The sequence below is a fragment of the Aptenodytes patagonicus genome, chromosome 10 (assembly GCF_965638725.1).
Source record: "Aptenodytes patagonicus chromosome 10, bAptPat1.pri.cur, whole genome shotgun sequence".
In the NCBI taxonomy this organism is placed as follows: Eukaryota; Metazoa; Chordata; class Aves; order Sphenisciformes; family Spheniscidae; genus Aptenodytes; species Aptenodytes patagonicus.
The window spans coordinates 251,985-276,275 of record NC_134958.1 but is presented as its reverse complement, the minus strand read 5'-3'; the positions used below and the strand labels follow the sequence as shown (position 1 = coordinate 276,275).

At 42.0% G+C, this 24,291-nt stretch overlaps 1 protein-coding gene across 1 annotated transcript in view; it reads right to left on the bottom strand.

The window, feature by feature from the left end:
• The window catches only part of PRTG (protogenin), an 85,902-nt gene extending 64,042 nt beyond the window's left edge, over nt 1-21,860 (bottom strand). Inside the window, 2 exon segments of the mRNA XM_076348659.1 lie at nt 20,015-20,317; nt 21,281-21,860. Of these exon segments, the coding sequence (XP_076204774.1) occupies nt 20,015-20,317; nt 21,281-21,860 (883 nt within the window).
• Between the last annotated feature and the right edge of the window lie 2,431 nt (nt 21,861-24,291).

Below are 24,291 nucleotides of genomic sequence, written 5' to 3'. Positions count from 1 at the left end.
AGACAAGGATCAGAACAAAAGCAGGATTGTGCAACAAAAGACATATCCCTTCACAACTACCCTAATGTGGCATCCAAAAAAAAAAAAACCAAACCGAAAGAGAAATAGAAAATTAAAGATTGACTGCTACTATTCTAAGGTTCCTCAAAGAACAACCCCAAAAAGAAAACAAAAATGTAATAAGCACTCAGTGCAACACAGATCAATGAATTTCACTGCAGATGCCAGCTGAAGGGTAAGACCTCTATTTATCAGTCATGTACCTTTAAAAATAAATAAATGCTATTCCTGGCTAAAATAAAACAAGACCCTAAGTAGAATGCAATACCCACTCTTCACCTCAACCTGCCCAGCTCATCAATCAGAGGTAGCACCGCAGAGCACATCCCAGGACAGGAGCGGGGCCCCACACATTCCTCTGCCGTGCCGCCCACCACTGTGCCTTCCCTCACATCTGGGGGAAGGCAGAGGAAGAGATTTCATTTCATACAGTGGCAAACTGACACCATCCACATATGAATGAGCGTAAGCTGATATGGAGGTGCTGTTAAGTCTTCAGACTGTCAGAAATGCTATCCCTGAGAGATACAAGCACTCTCCATTTTTTGCTTACAGTGTTTCAGAATGAGCATCGTAGGATGAAAAACACAATTTCACTGCAAAACACTGAGGAGAGGCACTGGGAATTCAAGCCCTTCAGCCCCCTCTCCAAATGTCAACATTGCAGCATTCCCATGGGGAAAGGAAAGAAGAGATGCCTCCACTTTCAAGGCCCAAACGCCCGCAGCTCATTTCCCTGCCACCAAATGCCCCCCTACTGCATTACACAAGCCCAGAGATCTCTCCCCAATAACAGTCTTTCTACATAGCATAGTAACTAACAGCAAAATTCTGAATGTCTTAAAGTTTGAGAGCAGCAAGGAGAAAAACAGAAACAAACTTCACACAAAAAAAACAAGTAACAAAAGGCATTGTCAGTACTGCTTATTTACTGAAGTTACTTAAATCCTCTAATTAGATGTTTATCTGAAAATTTCTGGAGGTAGGGGAGGGGGAACAGTTTACAACTGTTGCAATTTTCACATAAAACAAATCAGAAGTGTGGCTTCCAGATAAAAATCATATTGCCTTCAATGTCATAGAAATCCCTGTATTTTTTCCCAAGTATATTTCTCTCACTCCCTTATGTGTCTGGAAAATATCCTGCAAATTTACCCTGAACGCACCATAAAAGCCCTCATATCAAAGGCAAACAGAAGAAACCAAAAAATTTTGTCTTTAGAGGAAGTCACCTTGCTATGGCTGTTGACTGCTTGGGTGGGAGGCAATAGCTGGATTTCCAGTTTGCCCAGTCATAGCGCAAGCAAATACCCATGTTCTACTAAGTAGGTAATACCTCTGGTTATTGGATTACTTATATTCTCTAATACACAATGACAACCCATTTTTCTTTTCCAAGATTTTCAAAAGCTCGTTATTTATCTCCAACTCAAGGCCATGAATCAAAGCCACTAGGAAGGCACAGAGGGAAGTGTTATCTGGAACGCAGAGAAGCTGGTACTCCCATCTCAGGTATCATGCTCCAGCCTGAAACAAGCAAGCTCTGAGAAAGGGGACTGATCCCTGGGAAATGCAACTGCAGACATGAAAAGAATACCACCAGGCCTCCATGAAAGCAGGAGGCCTATTCAACAGATGTTGTACTTATCCCAGATTTCTGACACATACGTAGAGGTGTATAACAGAGAAGAGTTAAGCAAGGTTAGATTATCTCAGACTTCCGTCCTCTCCTGTGCTCTTAAGACAGTTAAGCCACTCATTTATCTTAACAAATACAAAATTCTCCCTTTTCCCTCATAGAGAAAAGAAATACAACAGACCAAGCCTTGCTGTATTTTCTTCTAAATTATGTACTTGTACTCCCATCAGCAGAAGTGTAACACCTTGGCCTGAAGCCAATCAGAAACCCCTCATAAAGCATTCAATAAGCCAAATCAAAACAATACATAGCTTATGAGAGTGGGGTAAAGAAACTTGAAGGTCATATTTCATCTGCTGCAGCTCATCGTGTTCATTCAAACGGAGGCAGAAGGTTAACTGGCGGGATCTGCTCTTTAATGCCTGTTATTTCCAGTGGAAGGACCTAAGCAACAATGTTCTTTTCTCACTACTTCATGAAGAGGATCAGCAAAAAAAAAATCCTAATGCTAAGGGAACACAGCCCAGCTGAAGGGAAGGTGGACAGAAAAGCCTGGCAATACAATGAAGAGGAAACACACCTCCCTAGTGCAACTCGAAGTTGGTTTTTGGACGCAATAATTATAAAATTGAAAACATGATTCACGTTTCATAAGCATGGAAACACCTTCCTCTTGTTTTAAAAAAAAGGGATTCTAAACCAGTAGACAAATGGACAGATAGCACTCTTGCGCATTTGGAAAATGCTGGGTTTGTACAACAAACTTTTGTTCATCAGGTGAAAATAGACTGGATAGAAAATACTAGGTTCTACCCTCAGCTTTACAGCTGCCTGTGTTGTCTGTAGGAAAGTAATTTCTTAGTTTGATCCTGTAGAATTTACTCTCTTCTCAGTTTTCTCCACATCTAAACCAGAGGTAACACACTAATCTTTCACTTAGTCTAGGCTTTTCTGGATTGCTTAACACCGTATATGAGAGGTAGTAGGAGCATTAATATTCATATTTCATACACATTAAAACTAAGCATGAGATAAATAGAAATTAATATTCTTAACCCTCTATCATATCAACTAATCACAAAAATCTATGGATTTGTTGGCAAAAAAAGGAGGGGGAGGAATCATGGAAAGGAGGGGAGGAAACAACAAAAAAAACCACCAAACAAAACAGCCCTATTGCACTGATGGAATTGAAACGATCTGTCCCTCTTCATGAGCACCACACTGCGCTGATAAACTAAATCTCTCTTTGATTGAAGGCCGAATTAAAACGGAGCAATGCAGGAACTCTTCTGACCCAAAAGTAATCCACTCAATCATATAACGCATCCCTTTACTTTTAGTAAAATGAATAGCCCTCCATAGAACCTTTTTCTTCCTTGACAAGTCCTTGACAGAAGAATGTGAATTTGGACAGTTAAATGAATCAATCACCAGCTGCTAGTCTAGGGCCAAGATGGTGAGCCGAGGGGCCTGCCAGAGTTCACTGACCACTGGTCAAAGCAGGACAAAGGCTTCGCCTCTATGAATAGCCCGCTTCTGGGATCCAAAGGTCACTCAGCTGCCTTGGAAACGGTCCCCTTTGGTTATTTAAAGTTCTCAGACTATTCTGCCACAGATATTATTGTTTCAGGTGGTCACCATCTTTCCTCTTCACAAGTTCGTGAAAGGCCAGGCAACCATTATTTAGGTAAACGCAAGACAATGGCAAACACAGCAGCAAATAAACAGTGAGGAAAGGAACAATTAAAATAAGTACAAATAATGCTTTATGTTTCCTCATAATTCCAGCTTCTGAACATGCCTGTGAAAAACATCCTCAGAGAAAGAAGGTCCTGGCACACAAAGGGCCAGATCCTTGAGAGGATCCAGGTGCGTACCTTGCACTGAAGGCACGAGGTGTTGAATATTCACTGCCTTTGAGATTCTTTACATAAATGTGTTAGGAAAAGGAACAAAAAAAGACTATCAGGGCTTTTCTCTAGTCATGACTGCTGGGCTGTATTTCCAGAAAGCTGCCCTATGGCTCAAGGTAAGACCTGTAGCCTAATAAGCAGGTGGTACTCTAGGCTATGTGCTGGAGTAAATACTTGAGAAAAGAGACAGACCAGATGAAGGAGGAGGTGAAACCCACTGGTGCTAACTCCTCTGCAGCACTGGAGCCCGCAGTCCTCCCTGGCACCTACCCAATAGCATGCACCACAAAAAAGCTCTTCTCCTGTACACCAGCAACAAACCCAATTTCCTCTCAGTCAGGTCACAGAGAGAGTAAAGGCTGCACTGATAAACACCAGAGAGTGTACAGGTGAGCACTCACCTAAGCCCTATCCACACACAAGCTTAAACTGTAGTCAAAAGTATAAATTAAATGTGGGTTTTGTTCATACTGTGCTAAAAAGGTTTCCTAAGTCAGATTACACTCTGATAAACAGTACTACCAATAGGTTTATAAATGTTGCGGCAGACCTCTACAGCATCTTCACTGGTCAGTAAACCTTTATATATATATAAAAAAAAAAATTATCTGAGGATTATTATTATCAAGTTAATGCTATTGCTAAATACATGCTTAGACACCAGCCCATGTTTTGGTTGAATCAAAAAGTTCTGATAAACTTACTTAAATTGTCTCAGAAGTTGTCACAGTGCCCCGTTACGAGTCTTTTTTTCCTGACACCCTGCCTATATAAAACTAATACTTTCAAGCATATTTATTTCATTTTTTGCTGCATTACATACATCACTAGATAAATAAAGCTAACACTTAAACTCTCCCACTAACACAGCATTCAGTATATCTGCCTCTTACATATGCGTATACACACACACAAGATGAAAATTTCCAAACCCAAATGCTCAGAAGTTAGGAAACTGAAGAAATGAAGCTGCTTATGTAATTGATTTGCTCTGTTTATATACATGCTTTAGGAAACAATCCAACTGCACAGTCACAGTTCGCCCACTATTCACAGCACCACATGAATGGTGCTCACATAATGAGCATCTATTCAATATTTTGTTTTCTCTTCTCTGTTCAGTGTGTGGCCTCGTTCCTTATTTATTACACACTATTAAGCACTGCCCTGAAGACAGAGTTATTAACTTCCCTATGGTCTTTTCTGCAAGGCTCTGCACCACAGTTCTTCACAAATGTTAATGTATCTACTCTCACAACACCTTGAGATGATATTCTATTATTATTTTAATTTTACTGTTGAGTACGGACAAACAGTTGGATGGTGGCCCAAAATATTCACTAAATCTGTGTCCAAGCTAAGACACTGATCCTTCACAGCACTCCACGTGTTACAACCACAGCCCCCCCAACTTGTTGCAGCTCCAATTGATCAAACCTCAGAACCTCATATCAAACACCAAGACCATAAGAAACACATAATCACAAACTTCCCATAAAAAGTATGGACAAGTTGACTTGTCAACATATTCTACATATTGTAGAAGCTTCTGGCTGAAGCAGTGATGCAATTTAAATCCTCCAAAGCTCCCCTGACTGGGAGGTTTTTCTTTGTCTTTCTGAAGTTCCCAAGGGAAGTCCAGGACTCCTGGGTCCACATTCCATGTCCTGAAAGATCAGCTGCTCCGATGGGCACACTCTCTTGAGTCAGTCTTTGCCAGCCCCTCAGTCCTCCCCCACTCCCAACTTGTACCCACGGCAATCTCCAAACCGAGCCAACCCCAGGCCTTGCTCAGCAAGCTTTTCCTTAGTACCAGCCGCTTCCTACCAACACGTTTCTCTTCCTCTTCCTGACCTCTAGACACATGAGACCACTCACACCTCCACCTCACCCACCTTCCCTCCCAAACTTCCTCTCCAGGTAATTAGACCGTTGTTTTCACTTACTTCAGCTTTCAATGCCAGCTGGTTTCTCCAGGCAGTGTTAGATCACACTTTAGCTCCTCATTAATTCAGAACAGGAAAAAAAAGCAAGTCCACAGCTGCCTAGGACTGCTTAGAGGGAAAGCCCAGCTCAGTGTTCACAAGCAACATGCTCAGCACAAACAGCATCGTCTGCATTTCTAGCTAGTCAAGCTGAGTAAGTCTGTGCTGAACATGTGCGAAAAAAAAAAGTTTGAGATTTTTCCTCAAAATTTACAGGACAACCACATTTGCAAATATATTCATAGCAACAGCAAAAGCTACTTCTAGACACAAAGACCACTTCCCCAACAAATGCCATGTCTCTGTTCCCTAAGTAGACATTCCCATGCTATCCTAGTGAAAAACAAAAATACAGAAAAAGCAGTTTCATCTTAGATTTGTTCTAGGGAACTGGATAAATAGTCCTGCAGAAGTATACTGTATAAGAAAAAAAAAATTCAAAGCAAAGAGATGGATACTGACATAACAGATTTCTATCCAAAAGGTTAACATGTCAGAAACTTAGCAACTACAGTCCTGCAATATAATTATTTGGTAAATTTAACAGCAGAGTGCCACCAGCCCCCTTAGAATAAGATCATCATTTGCGCAGAACAACAGAGCAGAAGAAAAGTCTAGAACTGGTTTTTTTGGCAAGAGCCATGATTAAAAGCATCAACAGACTTCATCCCTACTATGTAAAAAATAAAGACTGGCAGCCAATTCTCCCTCTTGGGGTGGGTGATAGGAAGACTTTTTACATCTTCTCAGAAAATCATGGGTTTTTTTTCCCATTGATACAACTCTAGGCTCTGCTATTCCTTCCAAAACAGTCCTGCTAGGAGGACTATAGCCAGGCCCCACTAACAATTCAAACCCATTTTACCTTACCTAGCGCAAACATTTTGATTATTTTAAATCAAAATAACACCTCAGTGAAGTTACCTTCACACTGCTGTTTCTCGAGATGGTCAGAACTAATCTGCCAGTTAGTCGCTGCTAAAAAGCGAAGACAAACTCTTCCCAGATAGTCCCAAATCCCCACTACTCTTGCCTACTTACCTCCAGTCAGCTCTAGCTCTTGTCAGATAACACAGAAAGCCAGTTCAAATCATCACAGCTAGCCGCATCAGTTAGGTAACTATCTAGCTTAAAAAAAAGTATTTTTTCTGCCAGGTTATCAATCAGATGAGCACCACAGACTGCACAAGGGATATGGCATTAACTGCATTCTAGTCTACATTTCCAAAAACTAGTGTCAGCCACTTTATGATTAAAGCATGATCTATTGTTCTCTTTTTGCAAACTAGTGGACTGATTAAACTACTTTATATTCCACTGCAGCTTCTTTTTTAATAGCTTCATGTTTATGTCATCAGTGGACTTTCATATCTTGTACACACCAAAAATCCCACAGGCTACTACTAATAAAGGGCATTAAAGAAAATGTCATTATAAATGTTCATCTAAACACAAAGCACAGATTTTGAATGTGCTTCATTCTCTCAGCAGGACCTACTTCCAGTATCACCTCTGGTGCACAAAGTGTAATATGCCTCTGACACAGCTCTAAAAAGGAAAGAAATACTGTTTCTAAACTGAAGTGTAATAAAATTCTTCATGGGAAATGTTTATTATATTCTTAAAATTGACCATTTTCAATAAAATCTCTGACCATAAAAGAGCCTAATATGCTACCATGTATCTCAGCGATACCTATTAGCAGATTAAATATGTCGCCCTTTGTGCAGAGAAACAGTTTCCTGCGGTTATTTTATGATAGATAAGTATAGGGGTTTTTCCACTGTGCGTATTGTTATTATTATTGTTTATTTATCTTAAAGAAAGTAATGCAAAACCAGTAATTCTATCGGGGGGGAGGGGGGAATAAAGCACTGTGTGGATTTCAGGGATTCACCATCTGAAAGCTTTTATTCTTCCACAGTGAAGGAAAGTTATGACCTTTGACATGTGGCCATGGTGCCAAAGAAACTGCTCATAAATGTGTGTCAGTAAAGAAGCAGAAATCAATAAATTCATTTAATCCAGGGAACTATTATGTAGTGAGACACAACATATTTTAAAGACCCAACTGCCCTACTCTTTCTCTCAAAAGACAAAAATTTTATGTCATGGATTTTTGGATATTCAATTTTTGGAAGGTTTTACAATCTGAACATTATCTTTGACCCATTAATAAATATTTTAGTCAGTTATGCCACAATTTGTTAGTACAGTCATTCCTGTTTGAAAGATCCCTGATACAGCTGGATTCAGGTAGCACAATAGAAACACTAGCAGGTGGGCAGATATCCTATTAACAACCTCTACCATTATTAGAGATAGCTATCCACAGGAATCAAACACAGGCAGGTGTTAACAGTGCATATTTTTTCCACACTGGGTGCTCAAGAGCAGAACGAATGAGACATTGTTCATCATTCCAAACACAGTAATTTTAAAAGACCAAATGAAGCACTGCTCTACAATGTATATTATAAAGGCTTTCAACAAAGCACTTGGTCATCTACCATATATTTTATGTGAATCAGCAATAAGCTACATCAGGTAAAGATGACGACCATTAAAAATAAGTACTAAATGCCATGTGCTGGGAATGTCACAAAACTCCCATTGACGCTACCAAGAATTCCATAGTTAATTTTTTGTACATTGTAGCAATGCTTACCTCTTCTAGTGTTTAGTATATCCAAGAATTCCAAACACTAGAAAATATAATTATTGCTAGAAATAAAGTTCACACCCTTAAAAGGAGAAAAAAAAATATGCTAACTGGAATAAACAAAAAAATTCTACTAATGAGAAACAAAAACAAAACTAAAAATCCCCATACCCAATTATGTCTCCACTTCTTAAATAAACGAAATACTATTTTTGAGAGCATAGGCTAACGCATCTGAATACAAACGCACACGTACCGGTTCCATGAGCCACTGTGGATTTGTATTACGATCATTTTTACAATAGTTTGGTCATGTGATAAAATTGAGCTGCCTTCCAGGCACACACTGGCTGAACAAATAAAAGCAGTATCCACTTTCAACCTCTGCTGAAGATGAATGATAAATCTACTTGCAAACTGTGGGCCATGGGGTTGTTTGCATAAATAAGCATTAAAAGCAAGATGAAAAAAGAGCTGGTCATATGCTCACTATGCTTTTGGGGAGGGGGTGGGGGAAGGAAGTTTCACCCTTGTAATTTGGGACATGCTATGTACAAAGTTTCTCTCTCCTCAGGCAAAAATGACAGAGTCGTGCCAGAACTCCCAGAGAATATTTCCAGTTAACATCAATTTGCCGGATGTCATAGACAAGTTTAATGAACAAAATGATATATAGACATATATCATTTGTCAATGGCTTCATAAAGTCAATGAATTCTCGTTACAAAGAACATACATAATGCACAGCTCTGCCTGAGGCACATGTTACAGTTATTAGAGGTTTACTAGAGATCTTGATGTGGACAGTGAAATGGTGATTTAACAGTTTACACTAGTTAATTTGCTGAGAAGTTACCTAAACAATTATTAATATGTTGAAGATTGCACAAGCAGGAGTAAGCAAAAAAAAATATTTAAAACTCTTCTGCATGTTCAAAGACCTTAAGATTAATTTTAAAGTTTCTTTGAAAAGATAATGGCTTATTTGATAACTTGCAGTTGTAACAAGTTGCAAAACAAAAAACAATACTGTGTAACACTGATCTATTTTCATTGTACATTGTAATGGCTATCAAAACAGCTTTTTCTTAATCATAATTATTATCTGATTTTGAAGTGACAGCCAGACCACTTGAGACAAGATATTACCCCTCTGTCGAATCATTTTTACCTCATCTAAATTTGGGGTCAAAACTGACCTCAAAGTATCTTATGACACATCCCTCCTCTGCCACAGCTGTGAAAATAAGCTCCACGGGAAAACAGTACCTCCTTCCAGTCATCAGACAGGAATAAGAAACAAGGGGTCACCAGAAGCAGTTTTGCAAAGCCAAAACAATGATATAGCATATATCTGACAGTTTATAAAAAGAAAAAGGAAAAAAAAACCAAAACTGACTACATGCAGCAAAATCAGCCTGCACCTGACATGAGAAAGAGAAAAGAGTGGGAACATGGGAGAGGACACAAGCGATGAGAATTTTGAATATTAGAACAGATCAGCAAATAAATGAAAAGCTTTTCTATTTGACACTTTTTCCTCTCCATTTTAAGGTGTACAGGAAGTGAGTGTCTCTCAATAAAGCTTAAAAGAACTGATAATCCCACTTTGTAAACAGGCTGTGATAGATTACTTTCATTATTTTAGTGGGAGAAGAGAAGGCTGACCATTGCTACTTCGTATGAGAAACTCATGCTGCAAAGGTTGAGGAGATATAGAAGAGTAAGTTATTTTTCTAATCCTATTTTATCTTGTTTTATCTTTAATCTGAAATGGCTCAAAAAAAAAAAATCAAAACTCAAAACCCTCTCGGCTGGAAGATGCAGAAAGACCTTTGGTGTAATGCAAGATTTTCTTCACTATGAGGGTGGTGAGGTGCTGGAACACATTGCCCAGAGAATTTGTGGATGCCCCCCTCCTAGAAGTGTTCAAGGCCAGGTTGGACAGGGCTTTGAGCAACCTGACCTAGTGGAAGGTGTCCCTGCCCACAGAAGGGGGTTGGAACTAGGTGATTTTTAAGGTCCCTTCCAATCCAAATCATTCTATGATTTTAAAAGCGAGTCGTGTATCTATCAGGGTGTCCAAAGATGAGCTAGTACACGTGGTAAAATTACACTGATCAATCAAAAACCCAACATTTTTTCTACTTTTATAATTCCATCAATTTGCCAGTGATACCATTAAGACATGAGGGTTTTGCATGAGAAATTCTGATCTACTGAAATAAGAACAAACAATGTAATCAGTCAATATGAACAGGATTATTATCTGAAGATGCTAAAAATCAAATCTGAAGTGTATCTTCAGTTGCTTCTGTTCACAGAATTCCCTCCAGTTTCCAACATTCATGCATCACTATGCACAATATATACCTCACAAACTGTAAAGACTTAGTTTAACTGCCCCCTAGCTATGTCTTAAAAGAACAGCAGATGACATTTAATGTTTGTAATAACTTTTACGTACTCCTTACCCGTGGTCAGTTAGGTGATTATTTCTTTCAAAACTCTCATAGACAAATCATTTCAACATGGAACTACTGCACCTCAGAGCTAAAGAACAAATTTCCATTACGCATACTTCTAAGACAAGGCAAATTGTTGCTATTAAATTCAAAATCATAATTTTAGCATGTTCTGAGGCTAGAGGACTAGGACAAGGTAAGTTTTGCTGCTTTGCCATCAATATACCACTCAGTGTAGCCTATAGCTAGAGACAAACTCTTTTCTCCTTTCTAAAATACTGTATTCGTCCCACCTAAAGCTGTGATTCAGAAAAGCCTGTCAATTTTGGACAGAACTGTAAACTTGCACAGAATGAAATCTGTTGCCCATTCCAAAATCTACTTAAACATGGGCTTAGCAAAGATGTTCCACATCTGAATACAGATTTAGCGAATTGCAATGTTTTGAGACAAACTCCATCCTACCACCAGTCCTTTTATGTCGGCCAGTACATAGGAACTTTTCTTCGTAAGATTCTACAGATGGGAAAGGATATCAAAGACCCTCTCTGCAGTTAGATTCGTGCTTTTCACAACAGATTTCTGTCATAATTCAGAAACAACAACAATCTTACTTCTTGCTGTCCAGGAGAATTTTACCAGGGCTCTGATGGCAGGCGCCACTTTCAAACACAGTTCTTGTCAAAGGCTAGAGATGTAATTTGCTCAGTAGTATTCTACCATTGAAAAAATTGGTAAAATAGAAATCAAAGCGTAACTGTAAAGTCTTGAGAGGAAAATTGTTGATCATTATTGTCTATGGAAGGGACTGCTGAAATTTTGATTATTTATTTTTTTAATACTGACTTAACTGAGCAGATGGCTCAGCTGTCTTTTCTCATGTAGCAACGTCCCTTAAAAACGGCCGTTGAGAGAATAGTTTAGTGTGTACTGAGGTATCCAAAGGCAGGACTTCCACACTTGCAGATTATTAAACTTTTTTTTTTTTTTTTTTGCACATTTTTGTAAAAGAGAAGCCCTGCTCTTTGGATTTTCAGTTTTCCAAGGGTTTTTTCTGGCTTTGCTCTCCTCCCCCCCCCTAGAAAAATAATGACTTGGTTTATGTTATACAAGGTAAAAATACATGACCTGGCTGTTTCCTGTACACTCATTAGTTTAAACCAATGCCCAGATTTAGTGACAGGAGGAAATATCCCAGGTGAAAACATTGAAGTTGCACTTCTTTTCTTTCATTTCTCAAGATCACCCGAGATATTTTAATCAAACAAATCCCCTACAACCACAGAGATGTAGGATATGGGTGGCACCCTTGTGCCCTCATGCTCTTTTCCTGTATTAATAATCCTAGACACTAAGGACAGGTTTCTAGAAAGAGCTGGGACAGAGTGCATCACATGTTCTGTAAGCCTCCATGCTCCTGCAGGAAACTACTTAATGAGGTTTCTATCTCTTTTCTAGTTTTATAACAAAAGTTCTTGTCTGTCCTCAATTTTGCTAGAACTTTGCAATCAGTGCATTTCCATTTATTTCATATTCCAGAAGCCATTCCTTTCCTCAAAATTTTGCCTATGTGCAGAAACAACTTCATAAGACTATTTTCAAATAATTTATGGGAATAAGTGTGTATTCTTACTACTTTAATCAGAAAAGGAAATCAGTTTATACAGGTATAAACCCAAGAAACATGATTACAGAAGATTAAATAACTGCACTCCTTGCTGACTTTCTCCCTCCCCAGCAGTTAAGTCCCCAGTAACCCGTCCAGAGATGAAGTAGTATCTTGGTACATTGCAACTTTTGCCTCAAACTAATGATTAAATTCTAACAGCTGTGGATATAAAGCTTGTTGTCAGCTTTCCTATGTCTTTTATAACATGTTCATTTTCAGTATTTCATTTCTCACATTGCATTCTACTGCTCTGACATCCAGTAAATGAGAAGGTACTGACTGAATACTATCACAGTTGCTACAATGAAGTGTTCAGGCTAGAAGCAAACATAATTTACAGAGTTCTCCCATCAGCCATACTCACTGACCACAGCGGTAGTTTTAAAAGCTGTTTAGTGTAACAGTGGCACAGAAAGACTCGGTAACCCTGAAATCTTTACCCCATAACCTACAAAGATTGCACATTCTGTCATTTTCGGGTTATGATAACAAGAATCTAAATGAACTTCATGAGCACACAGCAGACCTATGTGCATCTGGGGGGAATGATACCTAGATCCTATTCCCCTCAGCTGCAGATGCACTGATGTGTCAGAAACCTATCAGAAGCCCAACAGAGACCGGCAACTGAGAAACAAGCACTTTGGAACAAGGCCTCGACATGGTAACTGTATTATCCAGATACCACTTAGTTTATTTTGCCTTTGTGAGCATTCATGTTGTTAAAACCAAAAAAACTTCCACTCACCTAAGGAGATCAAATTCAATTTCATTGAAAGAAAACTAACCAGAATTACTGTTGAGAGTTATGAAACAAAGTAAAAGCAGTAAAGAAAAATCTGTCTAGTACTGGTTATTTACATTTTCCTCTAATATATTAGGAAGGCCATCTCCCTCCAAACTTTTACATACAGAAAAAACAACACAGGAGGTTACAATAATTTCATAAAGTAAGTCACAGACAAACCCTCTACACTTCAGTGGTTTCACAACCATCTCCTTCCTATGTCTGCTGTTTATCTCCATCTATTAAAAAAGTAACAATTTTATCCATACAAACAAAAAACGTTTCCACTATAGATGTAGTTTTGGAAGGCTGCCAGATGGATTTCTAACTCCCAACACAGATCATCTAGTGCGATTTTTTTTTTCTCCTCTAACTCAATTGCTGAGACAATCAACTTTAAAATGTAGACACTGCTTAAAATGCTGCTGCTTAAAAGCTACGTAGAGGTTGACCCTAGTAACTAATGTCGACCATACAACCCACACTTACTCAACAAAATGTGGAGACTTGACATTGTTGATTACTTTTTCACTTAGGTGGTGATTACCAGTTATAAAGACTGGAAGTAATCAATCCCAATTTAACAGCTGGGCCTATTGATGAAACAAAAAAAACAATGCAAAACTAAACAAAAGATTATGTCCGCAGTTTTGGAGATAAGATGTGGAAAAATACGAAATCCTGAGGAAAACACACAAAAACTAAGCACAAATTTGTCCAACAATGGAAATGACCATATTTCTGTAGGAAAATGCTTAGTAACTTTTAAATTCTTCCTCCAAGATTCTCTTTTGTCATTGTCTTAAATTGTTCTGCACACCATCAATAGCCACAGCTGTTAAATTGTGAAGACGTGACAACAAGTCTCTAGGCAAACAACTGCTCAGAGCAAGATCCTTTTCTTTGGGATAATCAGAGCTGGCTGACAAAAGGAGGCCTTACTGAACGCCCTTTCAACAATTTCTACACCAAGAAATGCAGAGAGAGAGGGAGGGAGAAGAAAGGGAGCAGTGGGGGGGGAGCACCACACTGCAAGAACAGAACAGCATCCTTTGCTGCCCTACATTGCTTTGCAAGTAGAAAAGAAATCTCAATAGTTTAGTGCACTAAACTACCTAGTTCTAGAACTACTAGTTCTACTACATGTGGAACTTGCACCAGCTAAGAATTGAGTGCCTCTAGTCACAGCTCTGAACAACTTCTAGCACGGTACCATGTTTTCCTTCAACATTTCTCACATAGGTGAAGGTTTTATTAGCTACAGAGTACACTGCCAATAAGACTGAGCATTCCTTTAAAAAAAGAAGCTGGTAAAAACTTTATACATTATAAAGTTACGGCGATAAAAACTAGTAAAAACTATAACAGCTTTGGCCTTACTAGCTAGGAAGAAAAGCAAGGGCATGAAATGCCTGTTTGGCATTATGCTTGACACAAATTTGAAACTGAGGTGTTGAGGAAACCCATAAAAAGTTCACTTCTCTAATGACATGGTAGCGGAAACAAACACTGTTCATGTGCACTAAATAAAGTTTCATACATTTTTTATTCTGGCAACAACATAAAAGCCCACCCCTTAGTCTGTGGAAGAGTTCTTACAACTGCAGACCAGTCATTGCTGAAAGAATAGGGAATGCCCTAGTGCCAAAAAAAAAGAAAATTAGTAGTTATGTCTTAAAAGGATGTTGACAATTTCTTCTGTAAAGGTGTAGGAGTTCAGGTCAAAAGATGTCTGGGGGAGTTCTAGAGGAAAATCCTACAAGAAAAAGAGTTAAGGAGGAAAGTGTTTCCCAGTTTAGTTATTTCTTCAGTGTATTTCAGTTAAGGAACAAAAATCTTACTGCTCCTCTTCACCGTTATCAACTGACATTGCCAACTGAGACTTTAAACATCCTCCTCTTGCCTTAAATACTGGAATTCAAATGCACTAAGGATCAGCCGTGTGCACTCTCAGCTTAGAAATGGATCCTCCTCTCAGGACATTCAAATCAACTAATCAAAGCAATAGCAGTAAGACAGCACTTGTAAAAACCTAAGACAAGAGCTTCCTCGAACCATCTGTAACCACACCAGTTCTACAGCATTAAGACTTTGCTATGTCTGTTAATACAAGACCATTGTCTACAACAGCCATTTGCCATTTCACTTCCACCTTAGTCAAAAACCACTTCTGCCCTCCAACCCCACCCTTCCATCTCAGAATTTGTTCCTCTCTCCATTACTATTTAAAATAATTAAACATACCTTTGAGCTCTATATGCATTTGGAAGGTACCGAAAATGACAGATTCCACACAAAATGAGAACTATTGTTAGATCACAGCTATTAATCCCTTCATTTAAGGCAAGATACTAAAATTAATTAAAAAAAAATACTAGCAGAGGGCAAAATTTTTGCCTACACACATTCCATAAAGGCCGTAGTTCGATGAACACTTATTTTTGCAACAGTCTAAGTTTCAGTAGCCTTCCTCTGTCCCACTAAGCCTTTCTACCTCCACATCATTCCTCTCAGTTACGCCAGCACAATCACTGTGAGTGGCTCCATGACAAACCGCATCAGGGAACTCATTTGGGTTAAAAACCATCTTTTGGTTTAATTCTATTATTTTAACCCAGATCAGTTCCCTGTTCAGTTAGCCACACATGCAGCTGTGCCCACACAAGGAAGGGCACAATGCAAAAGTGGGAACAAACAGCTGGAACTGCTAAGAAAACATGATTGTCACAGTACAGAATAAGGCTCAGCTGAATGCACTCTTAAGTACAAATACTTAAAAGCAGAGCAAAAGATATTATTAGGATATCAAAACATAAACATTGCCAATTATTGGCACAACAGTGGCACCGGAAGTCACATCACTGCCACAGCAGGTAAGCAAAATTACAAACTCTCCACAAAGTATAGCCTGCTACGTGTAAAAGACCCAGCGGTTCACAAACTGCAGGGCAGCATGCACACAGTTTCCCTCTAGGAGCATGCTCCCAGAAACCTTCTGCTTGCATAACCTTTCACTCTCGTGAAATGTAGAAACCTGTACACGAAGAATTGGGCTTCCGTTTCCTGACATTCACAAACATTAAAATCAATTCAGCCACGTTACAAGAGGAGAAAGGGTTATCTAGGAATGCTCCTACCCAGCTGTATATATCCCATCCAACCATCTTAAGACTTCAATTTCCACTTTATGTGAAAAGGAAATAAACAATGAGCATCCTGTCCAATCACTGCCCAAAGGCCATGTTACCAGCTTCAGAACATGATCCACCTTCTCCATTTTTTCTTAATACTATCTTATTGGAAGTCTAGCTTTATTTTTAGACAGACTCTTAGTTAACTGTGGTTAAACAGTCATAATTTAAAAATGCAGGAATACAAAAATCTCAGCTTGTTTATTTTTGGCTGATTCAAAGTTGTACCAAAAGTGCTTAGGCTTTCTCCATGGTCTACATTCCTTTTCTATTCCGTTAAAAGAGACCTCTCTTAGTAGCAGTGGCAGCAGTAAGTTGAATTTCGAGTAAGTCATACTCTTCACTATTAGCATTTTACCCCCACATGTTGCCTCACAAAGAACCAGACAGGAACCTCCTCCTCTCTCCCCCACATCAATTAACCTGCTTTGGAAGCAACTACAAGCATGGACTGAAACTAATATTTATTTTTACCTAAGCGATACCTCAGCCCCACAGTTTCCTTTAAAAAAGTAGGGAGATCTCACCGAAAAAAAGCCCTAAATTAGTCAAATTCTTTTGTGCATGGATGAACAACAGGAAAGCAAAGCCTTGGGGCCTCTGGGGAGGAACCCTGTCCCTGCAGACCTACTCTGATGTGCTCGGGAGATAAGGCTCCATAGTGACACTTAAGGAAAGGCCTGCTCACATTTGAATTTCTGCATTCCTCAAGAACAATTCATGGCAATCACTAACTTTGCAGAGGAGCTACATGAAAGCTTTGGCCAATGAATGAGGGTCATCTGCTCTTTATCACAAGGGTAAACCTCATCCTGGCCAGTTTCTAACCTTTTAACCCTGTGAATTCTTAATTTGCACATGAATAATGGAATTCTTGCCAGGCGTGCAACCTTCAGCTTCCAGTTCCTAACTTTAGAAACCAAGACCCGATCTCCTTGTGTGTTCAAATCTTAAACTCTTGGACAGATTAAAGTTTTTGATTTCCAAATACAACACTAAACATTACAATTCTGAAGCAAAAGATAAGCTTACTAGCAAAAGCTCTGACCAGGCAAAGTAAAAGAACATCCTCGCACCCTGCTGTTACCAGAGACTGAAGAGAGCATTTTCTTTTTTCCTCCAAAGAAAGAATGCCCATTTAATGCCTATTCTCCACCTCTTTAATATGTATAGTTCCTTCTGTACCCTGACCACAAGGTAATTTGCCTTCGCAGCAACGGACAACTGCTTCTAAACAAAATTATAAGCCTACAAAATCCCCCACAAGACTTTAATTTATTTCACTTAAAACGTCTGCAAAGTTCAATCAACTCATGACAGTAGGCAGAAACACTGTAAAAATGAGATATAAAACTAATTTTGCATGTTTTACGGGCTTCAAAATTACTGCCTTATTTCACAGCTTTACAGTAAAGATGACATTCTGAAACCGGTCAGATTGGAATATGACTAAAAAGAAGAGACTGCTGCATAGGATAGCTTAATGTTTGGCCACTAGTTAACCACTTAATCGCTAAGTCAACAACACCTACTGTGATCATTATGGATCCACTATCTCTTCCAGTTTTCTCCAACAGCCATAGGAAACCTTTCAAGTATTCAAAGAAAAAGAAAGCTTTTATCACAGTCTTAGCGGGGGGAGGAGAAAGGAGAAAAAAAAAAAAGAGGGGGGGCTGCAAAACAAGAGTCTCACTCCACAGCATGCAATCTACTGGTTCACAACTCTTCCTGGGTGAAAATCTTTCATTATCAAAAAAACCCCACAAAATTAAACCATCTTTCTGGTGAAATAACGTGCATGCAAGAAACAAACATTTATAAAAGTTTAGTACTGTGTGAATAAAACCAGATACTGCAAGTTTATTACTATGCTGTACTACTACAGTGCTCTGTACTATTCCAGAAGTTCTCTGATACTGAGCACAGAGCTCATCCTGCAACGTCTCAGATTTAAAATGGCCCTGAATTTTCCACAGTCCTACACACAGAATCCATCAGCCACTGCTTTGCTTTACATTTATTACTAACAACAAAAAAATTCCTACCCTCTTAATAAAGGTTTTCTTTAGTCTGTTTATTAATGGTGCTGACACTCTGAAAGCTAACGATGTGAATTTAAATGTCAACAATATTAATACTTCATTTTTCATAATTTTATCAAAAGTATCCAAGAACTGCTTAGTCTATTAATCCTGTATGTGAGTAAGATGCCATGATACAAAGTAATAAGCAGCCAGGTTTTTGAAATTGAGAATTCACAGATCAGCCTCTTACAGCACATGAAAAACTCATCACTTAGTTGGAGCCACCTGCTTCCAGGCTGGTTTTCAACTGCCCAATGCTCTAGCTCACTGAACTAGGTATTTCACACCTTCCTGGGGTATCTTATGGACAGTTTTTACAATCAGGTCAGAAGCACACAGAAAAAAACCTAACAAATGTTAACATTCAGATATTTTTTAAAGTAAGCTAATGTACCAATTGTATTAACCAGTTTCAGACTGAATTTGGCAAAACTTGCAATTTACAACTAATGTCAAGTTTCCATAGAGGTATCAGCACCACAGGTCTGTGCCACTTGCTACTAAGAACAGGGTTGAAGAGGTCAAAGGAAGCTTTTTCCTATCAGATTAAGTTTATCAGCTAAGTCCTGTTACAGAGGGAACATGAGAAGACTACATAAACTGTGTACTCTCTGTGTTATACTTTCTTTGAAATGACTCCATGTACTTTTGGAAAGCAAAAAAGGTAAGTGTTGCAGAAGCAGCCTACTGGCAAAGCTCTGCACTGGCACGGAAAAAAGGCATAACATTCAATTCCTAACACACATCTCTTGCTCAATACGTTTAAAGATGCTAGGAAAACAGAGGGCAACACACACTCAGGGTCAGACTGTTAAAGCCATAGAGACTTACACACAACTATTTCCTTCATCATTCATCCAGTAGTAGGGAGTCACCCTAGAAATGTGTCTCACTTCCTCGTGGAACCACGTAACAGGCCCTTACGGTTGGTTCCAGAGGACCCTGAAGCAGTTCCGAAAGGGACAGCACCCACATCTGCTTGGCTGAACATACGTGTCAGAAAAGCAAGGGCTTGGCAATTTAACCCTCACGGTTGCCCGGAAAACCTCTCCCCTCTTTCCCTTCCCAAAGACAGCCATCTCTACTATCATTCTGCCCTGCCCCAAGATGGCACAACACAACATCAAGCTCCTGAACAAGGAATAATTTTTTTTTTTATCAGATTTGTAGATAATCCTTGTAAGGCTGCCTGAAGAGCACTTGAGAAACAAGACCCGGGACTTTTCTAGCAGGTTGCCAGCACAGCTCTGCATCACCACCTGCTCTGGAGACCAGTGACCCACATGAGCCACCCACACAAGGCACCACTGCCCAAGAGGTCTCATAGGTGGCTGTGCCGCTCCTGCCACATCAGGGACTCGAAAAGGGGTCACCACAAGTTTTGCTCACAATTCTTACACATTTAAAAAGAAACAAAGGTTCTGCAGAATTGACTTGTTCTTTGCTTTTGTAATTTGTCTTTTCAGGTAGACAAGCAAAACGATAGGTTGTTGTGTGCTGTTCAGGGAATTGTTACAAACTCAGGAGCAGGTTAATAAACAAGAGCTGGAACTTACTTGCTAGTGTGAGGTGGCTTTTTTGACTGAGAATGGCCCCATATTTGTTCAGAGCTAAGCACTGGTAAAATCCTTCATCAGACAGCTCTCCTTTCTTTCCTTCCACCTCACTGATATATAACGAGCCATTGGATAAAGTGTAGATCCGTTCATTTTCAGATACTTTGCCTCCATTTTTCAGCCATGTAATAGTTATAGGAGCTTCACCACGGGCCTGGCAGTCTAAAACCACTGGATCCTTCCTTGAGACAGTAACGTCCTGAGGCTCTTTCACAAAAAACAGTTCACTAAAGCACCACAGTCCTAAGAAAGAGATAAAAAGTTTGCCTGTAAGTATAGACGTGCAAGCTACCAAGCGCACTTGCGAGCCACAAGTCATCGTGCTGAACCCACAGCACGAGGTAAAACTACCGTTATTATAGGCTCCGAGGTCTCTCAGCCCTCCAAACTCAAAAACCTGTGGGAAAACTGCGGTACTGACTTCGAATAAAGCCATCAGGCTGTAAGACACCCAGGCGTTTGCCTCCTAGTTTTCACACGCACCGTGTCAAGGAGCTAGAGAACCAGAGCCTTAAACACGCGCGCAGCCATAACCACGGCGCAGCCCGGGAGGCGCTGGGTGTCGAGGTGAGCATAAGTGACCCCCGCGGGGCCGGCCGGGCAGCGGGTACGGGGAGCCGCCCCGGTGCCGCCGCCAACCCCGCAGCGGCGGGGACTGCCACACAGGTGCGACCGTTACTGCAGCCGGGGCGGCGCCGCCCAGGTAGCCGGAGCGCCCGAGCCGCTCGCTAATTTTACAAGGCTGCCGAAGGAGCCGGAGCGGGGCGAGTCGTAAAAGGCTAATTTTACAAGAAATCGTTAGCGAAACCCCCTCGCCGGCCAGCTGAGGGGCGGCGAAACCGCCCGGCGCCCCTCACAGCCCGCCCCGGGGGAGGCTCCAGGCCCCGCTCACCAGCCCCTCAGAGCCCCCCCCACCCCAGCTCACGAGGGCGCGCGCGGCTGATCAACGGTCGCTCATCGCCTTAACGCGGTGGTGGGGAGCTACCCGCCGCCCGCGTGCAGGAGCGAGACCCCGCGACCCGCTCGCGCCCCCTGCCGGCGGGGCGGGGCGCCCGGGAGTCCCTCCGCGCCGCCCGCCCCGTCGCGGCGTGAACAAAGCGCGGGGCCGGGGCCGCCGATGCCGGATAAATAAAACCACGTGCGGCGGAGCGGGGCCGGGGCGCGGGCGGACAATGGGCCTTTGGGGCGCGGGGCGGGCGGACTCACCTGGCAGCGGGAGCAGCAGCGCCCACAGCAGCGCCCGGCGGCGGAGCGGCGCCATTTAGCGGGAGGCGGCTGGCGTGCCCCGCCGGCCGCCGTGAAAGAGACCGGTCAGCGGGCGAGGGGAGGAGACAGGGGACGGACGGAGCGGCCCCGGCGCGCCCGTCCCGGCCCTATTCTCCACATCTCGTCTCCATTGGCCTTTGGGGAGGAGAGGGGCGAGGGGCAGGGCCGGGCGGGGGGCGGAACGCTGCTGGACGGGGCGGGCCGCGGGGCCGCGGCGGACAATACCCCGGGGGGGCGGCAGGACCAGCCGGCCCCGCGCACGAGGGGCGGCGAGCTCCGGCACCGTCTGGGTCGGTCGCGGCCGGGGGGGAGCCGGGCCCGACCCCCGCCCGGGTGAGCATCGGCGCTGCCCCGGAGACGCGGCCTCTCCTGGACGGCGGCGCCTCGGACAGCGCCGGGACCCGACGGCAGCTCCCCGCGGGCCCACCGGGATAGCCCCGAGCCGGGCTGGCTCTGCCAGCTCCGGTATTTCGCGGGCAGGGGCTGAGCCCCTCCGGCCGGGGCAGGAGCTACCGGCCATGCCTTCCTCCAGGGCGCAGGGTGCCCCTGGGCACCACAAACTGCAGGGCTGTCCTCGCCAGCATGGCGAGCATCTGCAAAACGGGCACGTAGCCGGACCCAGCTTTACCAAAGGTCTGTGCCAAAACTAGAGATGCCCACCTAGGGCATCCAACGGGTGGAGGTGCTCAGCCAGAGCCCTATGCAGTGGACGCTGCAGTGCCCGGTGCAGGTGCAGCGATGTCCAGGTTTGGCAGAGTACCCCACACCCAGGTGAAACTGGCTTTCCCATGCATGCAGACTAATTTTTAAATGTGAGGATAGGAAATGATCAGAAATGGAGTGCCATTTTGTCAATGGTTCTCACTGACCCCTTCATACAGCACCGATAAAACCACTTCCAGATGGCCATGCAGGGCAGGGCGCTGCTGCTGAGGATGAGCCGCCCTTTACTTGTCTCCACCAGAGAGCAGCCATAAGTTTACATCTGCCTCGAGTCCAAAATGTAGCTTGCTGAAATGCAACCTAAACTGCAAACATATGGCTTGAGAATCATGGTATCAACACGCTATGGACAATTTGTATGGGAGACATCATCAAATCAAACGCTGCCGCTATCATTTAAGCTTTCGGCTTCACCCATGATTTTACTCCATGCTTGCAGCCAGTGATTTCTAAGCTCTTTTTCTGTCTGTTCAGAGTTCTCGTTTCTAAAGTTACCGTGTAGGAAGGCATCTTCTTACTCAGCATATTTGCCCCCTGTTTGCATTCATTGTGAGAGCTGCTGACTTCAGTGACAGGCAAGTTTTTACTGCTTTTTGTTCCTGCCAGCACTGCAAAGCTCACAGAGCTGAGAGCCAGCAGCCAAACTTGGTCCCTTCTGCTGCATCATCAGCGGGACTGGCTTCAGCCTCAGTCAGTGACTCCTCTGAAAGCCTTTGGGAGAAAATCAGAGCTATCTAAACACAATGTAAGCTGTAGTTTGACCTACACCACCTTCCTTACTTGTCAAAAAAACACGAGCAGAATTCAGCTTGGTCTAATCTTAGCACGAGTTTTCATGAAAGGTAATTAGGAAAGATTTGCTTTACATGCAAATCAGTTACCCAAAAGGCATCCAGACAGTTTCACAGTCACTTCGCAGAGCAGGACTGCACATGCTCCGCTTTGGTGTCCAAATAGGAGTAAATACAGCAACAGGATCCACTTGACCCAGTATTTTTGAATTTTCCTCAGTGTTTTACTTTATCTCGTCACAGAAGTGTGAACTATGAAAAAAAGTATCACTTACAAGCCCTTTTGTTTATATTATTTTTGCATATAAATCATTATACATTCATTCTTTCTTGGGCAAACTCACAACTTCCATCTGCAGCTCATGCTGGTACTGTACTCTCTCCTGCTAAACTCTGGTTGATCGGAGTGACCTGAATTTGAGATTTCCTAGATGACCTCATCACATCTAGAAGACAAACACACCAACAGGGAATGCATTACCCGGTAACATTTCTACACCATGTCCTTTGGTCAATTGGTGGAGAGGCTGAAACTGTCCCTGGTTAGATGTAACATTATTTCCCTGCAACCCTTTGCTCTGCGCAGCAGGGCGCTGCTTTCCACAGGCACGAGCGGGTGGCTCTGCCGGCTGTACTGCCGAGCGCTAGACACTATCCCACCCGACCCAGGAGGGACACCTCCTTGCCCAATTCACCAGCCCTTTTTGAAGCTGGAGTTGGTCCTAGTGGACCAGGGGACAAAAAAAGCCGACAGAGAGCAAGCAAGTTGTAGTCCTACTTGTGGGCTGGTTTCCATTAGCTGTGTTGTCTGTGCTCACTGCTGTATTCTGCTGTGGTGGGGAAACTGCTTTACCGTCTCCTTGGACTACGCTGTGCCAGCAGGATGTTTTGACTCGTGAGATCAAATACAATATTTGTCTTAAATGGCTTATCAAAGAAAAGCGCTTCCTGCTGGAGTGCTCCTTGTGCCTGGGTATGGGCAACTGCAAACACCAATATTTCTGTTTCCACATTTCTGTTGAGCAAAACAATTAATAATAAATTCCTTACTAGAATTAAGCAGTCCTATAACTAGATGAGCATAAACTCTCCCTCCTTAATTTGTCAGAAGTCATTATTTTAACACATTTTCCAGTAATTAATTGGATTAGAGATAGTGCAGACTTGCGATAATGTATCTAAACTCATACTTCACTGCAAGCTGATAAACCCATTGAACCACAGTTTAAAGGCACTGCCAGCCATAACTTTGTCAAATATACCATGTTAGTAAATATGGAGCCAATAAACACAATTATCTACTTGGCTAACCATCTCACAGAAGCATTATCTTGAGAAAGCCAGAATGGCAGTCCAGGATGAGTACAAGATATTGCCAGCCAACATAAACAAAGCTATGCCTACTTTGCGGCAGGGCAGCAATTTTTCTTCTGTCAC